General features: G+C 39.5%; 1 protein-coding gene across 1 annotated transcript in view; it reads right to left on the bottom strand.

Moving 5' to 3' along the window:
* Nucleotides 1-5,901, bottom strand: part of RBM44 (RNA binding motif protein 44) — a gene marked incomplete at its 3' end in the record, with an annotated part of 12,983 nt that overhangs the window by 5,347 nt on the left and 1,735 nt on the right. Inside the window, exons 2-10 of the mRNA XM_010133535.1 lie at nucleotides 5,741-5,823; nucleotides 4,558-4,738; nucleotides 3,837-4,037; nucleotides 3,006-3,070; nucleotides 2,621-2,784; nucleotides 2,234-2,304; nucleotides 1,421-1,486; nucleotides 1,254-1,327; nucleotides 565-931 (exon numbers count right to left, since the gene is read on the bottom strand). Of these exons, the coding sequence (XP_010131837.1) occupies nucleotides 565-931; nucleotides 1,254-1,327; nucleotides 1,421-1,486; nucleotides 2,234-2,304; nucleotides 2,621-2,784; nucleotides 3,006-3,070; nucleotides 3,837-4,037; nucleotides 4,558-4,738; nucleotides 5,741-5,823 (1,272 nt within the window). The remainder of the gene's footprint in view (nucleotides 1-564; nucleotides 932-1,253; nucleotides 1,328-1,420; nucleotides 1,487-2,233; nucleotides 2,305-2,620; nucleotides 2,785-3,005; nucleotides 3,071-3,836; nucleotides 4,038-4,557; nucleotides 4,739-5,740; nucleotides 5,824-5,901) is intronic.

Below are 5,901 nucleotides of genomic sequence, written 5' to 3'. Positions count from 1 at the left end.
TTCCTGCTCCTTTAAATTAGATCAGTTTACATTTCCCAAAGGACCAGCATGTTCAAAGTTAAATCCCCAAAGATAGCATAACTATAGAGTTTAGAAGAGCAACACCAGCAGCTACCAGCTGAGCCTTATCCTCCCAGGATCAGCCCGAGCAAACACAGAAAACTAGATTTACACAGAAATGTTTCTGAGATTTATAATAAAAACATCAAGAGTTTCCCTTCCAGTATCCCCAAATCTTTCCTGTGTAAAATCACAAGACATTCACATTAAAAAAGTGTTACAAGTGGAAACTCAAAAGGGGAGAAAAGCAAGATGAAAAATCCAGTGAAACTGGCTAGTTCCCAACTGGCTCAGGAGTAAGAAAAAATGTGATGGAGGGGCAGATGAATGGTGCTCTCCCTCTTTTTCAGCATGCCAGAAACGTATTACTGACACAGAACATCATTCTCCCTATATTGAATGTAAACGTTATGGCCAAGAAGTTTTAAGACTCTTAATCTGCCATACAAAGGAGCCTTCGTAATAATTATTTATCTTTTGATTAACAACAAGCAAATAACATACCGAAACCTCAGTAGATGATTTCAGACCAGGGCACTTTGTTTCTGAAGGTGCTTGTGTAGAGCAAGAACTTTTTGAAGTTGTTACAGGAAGGAGATGCGTTTTCTTAGAAGCAGCAGTGGCGTCAGGTGCTTGCACAGAACTGGAGGCTGAAGTGAGTCGTTTATCCTGATCACTTCTTTGACCATTATCAACAGGTTGGATTTCACAGCTTGGCTCATTTGTAAGTACTTGGGAAACCACGTATTTATTCTCTGGTGAAGTACTCACAAATTCAACACTTACTGGGTTTCCTTTCATTTTTTTCTGGTTCATTTCCTCTACAGCTAACTTTGCTTTATTAGTGTCATTACAGGAAAGTCTTGTATACCTAAGGTATAAAATAAAAATTAAAAAAAATAATAAAAAAGTAAATTAAGTAAAACATACATTAAATTACTATCAGGAAGAACACATGATGATTCTCATCTTTTGAGTATTAGCTGCATCTCCAATAAACTCAACAGAAAATTTCAGACTCCTCAACTAGTCTCAAGATGAGAAGCTGTCTGGAATGGCAAGTTTTTGTTCACCTACCTGTACCTACATTAATTACTGAAACACACTAATGAACAACTCCCTTCCCCCTCCCATGATTTGATTACTTTGACAGAAAAAAATTTCTGAAACGAGTAAAACTTATATTAATATACCTGTAGTTACTAGAATCCTGAGAGATGAGAGTGTCAGAAATCTGATTCTTCTGGAAATGGGATCTTGAATCACCCTACAAAACAGAAGCATATTTGCTGCAAATGTCTAGTAGGAAAGAATTCAGAAGAGGCAAGACATGACTGCTACTGCGTAAGTCAGAACGTACCTCTGACACTGAGGAACTTTGGCCACCACCACGAATGAAAGAACACTCATTTCCACTCTCCGTTCGCTTCGCTTTTAATAAGTGTAAAAAAGCAAAGAGTTACTAACGATTCTTGTTTCAGTTCAAGCTGACATCTCAGTAGATTTCAGAAAGCGTAGATAAAAAAGCTTTAAAAAAAAAACCCTAAAAGAGTGTCTTCTAACAGACAATGAGTGTCCTGAGAAGTAGACAGTTGGATTTGTGAAGTCTCTTTTCCCCGAATATTTCCCTGAAGCCTGTAGAGGTTCACCCAGAGAGAACACTGGTACCAGTGCTAAAGCATGGGTAGCATGCCGTGAGTCCCCACCAGGGAGCACACGAGCTGCCTGCCTTCAGCACACTGGGATTTCTAACCGTCCCTGGGAGCCAAGTCTTCAAACACAGACTGTTCCCAGCTAAGTCTGAAGAAGCAGCATGGGGAAGGAATCAGAAAGAAGAGGATGAGAAAAAAAGATTTCCAGCTACACATCTGGCTGGACATATACTAAATTGAGTTTAACCACTGTAGTTAAAGTTTTCAAGGAAAAATGTGGATGAAAAGAGCTAAATATCTGTACAAGGGCTCACTGCAAGACAATGAGAAAATAAGTCTTGAGAACTCAGCTAGCATTTTTTTTCCCCTGTTTACCTATGCTTGTAGAAAGAACAGAATACTCCAATAATAAACAAACACCATTACTAGGTATGCCAGCTTAAAGGACCATAAATGATCTCACCTCTTAAATCAACTGTGTCTTGTTTTTCTGTTTGCTTTTGTGTTTCTTCATATATTACTGAAAAATTTGTGTCTGTCAAGTCCTCTTTAGCATCAGACCAACCTTCATTCTCTTCATTTTTCATACAGCCTTGACAGTTGAAATAAATTTCAGTGTGTTAAAATTCAGACCATGGTACATCCTCTGTGCTTACGAGGGTTCTGGTTACCTGCCTGACTTGCTACTACATTACAAAGAGGTGATACACACTAGTTTTCACTTCTGATCTAAGTAGCAAAATTTTTTCAAGATATGAAATATAATATAGAGCTGATAGAAGGTTAAGCATTCCATCACAGAAAGCATAGCTGAGTATTCACCTATATGTTTTACACAAGGTTGGGTTTTTTCCCAACGGGTTAACTAACAAATGGTGTAGTGTTTGTACTAGAAGCCCATAGCTTACCGCACTGCATGTCCTCATCTTTATCTTGTTCTTCAAGTGTCTTGGAGAAAGGACAGTCGCTTGGCTGACCACCATCAGTCAAACACAGGGTCTGTGGATTGTCCGACAAGTATGTTTCAGTTATGTCAAAGCACTTGCACCTCATTTTATGTTCTTTTTCTGAGCTTCAGAATATTAAATGATTAAACAGGTACATTTTAACAAGTTAACTTACTGATCATCTTCAAGCACTCCCAAGTTATTTTATTTTGAAAGGACAATCAAATTTTTGGTCACATCAGCTGCATTTGCAATGACTGGTACAGAATCCCAGTTTGAGCCCTGAAGACTGGGACAGTATTTGCATATTCCTGTCTGGGAAACTCAGTGAGGAAAAAGTCCCTACCATGTCAACAGAAATTTTCCTTTCCTGCCGTTGTGGAGGAGCTTCAAAGTCAGCTGTTCTTTTTCCTGGAAAAGAACTAAAACAGATCCAAGAATTTAATAAGAAACATGTCACAACAATTTTAAATTCTACAATGATACTGAGTACTGTGAAATATTAATTTAAATCTTTTCAAAAGCTCACAGTAAAATAAATAGAATGTGCTTAACAAATCTTAGCTTAAAATGAGAAACAAAGTTTTTTGATACCTGTACTTTATAGAAGCATTGGTTGCAACCTGAAACAAAGCTGTGTTCCTCATGACTGAATGATAATCTTAGTAGAACAGCTGCTTATACACCTAATATTATCTTTGCTGGCAGCAAAGTCTTTTTGTTCTGGTGGTTTTTTGTGTTTTTTTTTTAATGACAGACAGCATTAAGATTACAGACAAACATTTTAGTTGTGAAAGTAGGGAACCAGAAAAATTGCCTGTGAATTGAAAACTTTTGCCATAAGGATAATAAAAAAATATAACTCTGTAGTTTGCATATTAGTACACCCCAGAGTAAAAATTTCCTCAAAAGAAAATCACTGTACCCAAAGTTCTACGCTGGTCTTTCAGCTAAAGTGTTTGGGGCAACAAGATACATCCTGAAATAAAGACATCACAAGTTTAACATCTTTTCAACTCACTTCTCATTTATTTTGAACTATAATAAACATGATGAACAAGGGCTACTTACTCAGAGCAAAGATCCCCTCTGAACAACTGTCAAAAAAGAAAAGATTTGTCTTAATTTTCTGAAGAAAACAGTTTACATTAAAAACAAAAAGCAATTAGGAAATTACCTTGCAGGGGACATAAGAAGAGACTGGTAACAACATCTCCACTGAGAGTGGTGGAAGTGTATTTAAAGGTACGCCCCCTTTAATCTGCATTCTCATACTGCTGTAATTCTTTTTTAGCTCTTTCAAAGCTGACATGACAGATGAACATAATTCAGTGTTTCCTTTACATCTGTTAAAATACGTATAATAAAAGAAGATACACTTAGACAGACATTTATTTTACTGCTTCCAGAACGGCCCAAATGTTTTGCAGTATTTAAAGACTCCTCCACATGGTGCAAGAACACAAGCTCTCTTCTCACCAGCACGGTGGCTCTCTGGAGCCATACCCTGTTTCAAGCATTACAACCCGCTCTCTTGAACCTCCTCCTAGGGTACAGAGCCAACACCAGAGTAACAAGGTTTTATAGCTATCCTCCCCCCACCCCACTCCCCATCTCATCCGCTCCTTAAAGGATTCTCTGTACTATTCCTTCTGTGCTTTCCCTCCTGTACAGAAAGACATTCCTGGAAACAAATTGTATTTTGTTGGGTCTGTGAATGCTACAGGAAGTTTTAGGCTGAAAGTAACACTTGGCAGTTATGAGAATTTAAACTCTTTTGGACACCAGTGCTACCTATAAGCACTATCACAAGCTATAGGCAGAATACACAAGGGACATTGAGCAATTAAGATCTTTTAATCAAGTTACCCATTTCATTTGAAAGGACATGGAAGTACGTACCTCCTACAACACATGCTTCTCTCCAAAGCCAGATTGTAACTCTTCAAGCAGTGCTGATAGCACATCTGATAATGAGCATCTAGAACCTGCAATTCTGCTTCAATCGCTCTCTGGAGTAGTGTTTGACAGCAGCTGGATGCAGAATTCTTCACAGCTTGTTTGTCAAGGTCTACTAGCCTTTAAAACAATAAACAAAATCTTGAAGCCCTTGAATCAGTATTTTAAGTTCATTATGTTTTGAAACAAGTAGCTTTCCAGAAGCTATTTCTGATATGATTTAAAGAAAAAAGAAGAAAAATGAAGAAAAATGAAACCAGTTGCTTTTATTTACTACACAGAAAAAAAGGAAGCCTTGCAGTAGCTCTCACATTACAGTCAGCCTTAACTGAGAAGTGGGAAGTGCACGAGCATCACACTCATTTCTATCCAAAAAGCGCGGCTGTAAGAACAAAAAGAAACGTGGCAACTCTGCTGACCTACAGACATACTTTCTTTTTTCCCCCACAGACACAGAATAATTTAGATTGGAAAGGATCTCTGGAGGTCTGCAGTGCAAACCTCTTGTTCAAAGCACAGCTAACTTCAAAACTAGCTCGGGGTCTTTGCCAGTCCAGATTTTTTGTTTGTTTATTTGTTTAAATATCCAAGAAAGGAGAGAGCACTCTCGTCTACAATCCTGTTCCAATATCTATAACAGGCTCTTGCCTTTTTAACGGACCTCTGCAAAGAACTCAACTTTGTTTTCTTGGCAACTCATCACCAGCTTGCCATGAACTACAGGGAGGTCCCCCCACCTCCCCAGCCTTCCCCACTCCAGGCTGACCAAACCGAGTTCCTTCAGCTCCCCCCACACACCAGGTGCTCCACCAGTCACCCTCACCATCTCTGTGGCGGGGCTTTCCCCACCCTGCTGATCTCTTGCACTACCAAGGCCCACAGGTGGAGGTACCTTTCCAGATGCAATCTCACCAGAACCAAATGGAGAAGAATCAACACTTCCCTCCATCTGCAGGCTGCACTCTGGCTAATGCAGCCCCAGGACGTGGTTTCCCTTCTTTGCCATAGGAGAGCACTGCTGACTTACACTCTGTGTGCTCTCCCCTGTCTGCAACTGCAGACCAAGGCTGCTTTGGTCTTGCTCCAGCTTCAGGACATCTTTAGCTCATTCCTCTCACTTGCCCAAGCCCCTTCCTAGCCTCCAGTGCAGGAACCACTGCCCAGCAATCTTCTAATACCATCAGTTTTGCTAAGTGATTGAGAACCTTTCAATTACGGGAAAAAAAAAATCTTACCCAGCATCTAGAATTCCCAACTGAGAACAATTCACGACCCACCTGTCT

This window comes from Buceros rhinoceros, unplaced genomic scaffold (assembly GCF_000710305.1).
Source record: "Buceros rhinoceros silvestris isolate BGI_N320 unplaced genomic scaffold, ASM71030v1 scaffold38983, whole genome shotgun sequence".
NCBI lineage: Eukaryota > Metazoa > Chordata > Aves > Bucerotiformes > Bucerotidae > Buceros > Buceros rhinoceros.
The sequence above is the reverse complement of the archived record's forward strand: the minus strand, read 5'-3'. Positions and strand labels throughout refer to the sequence as shown.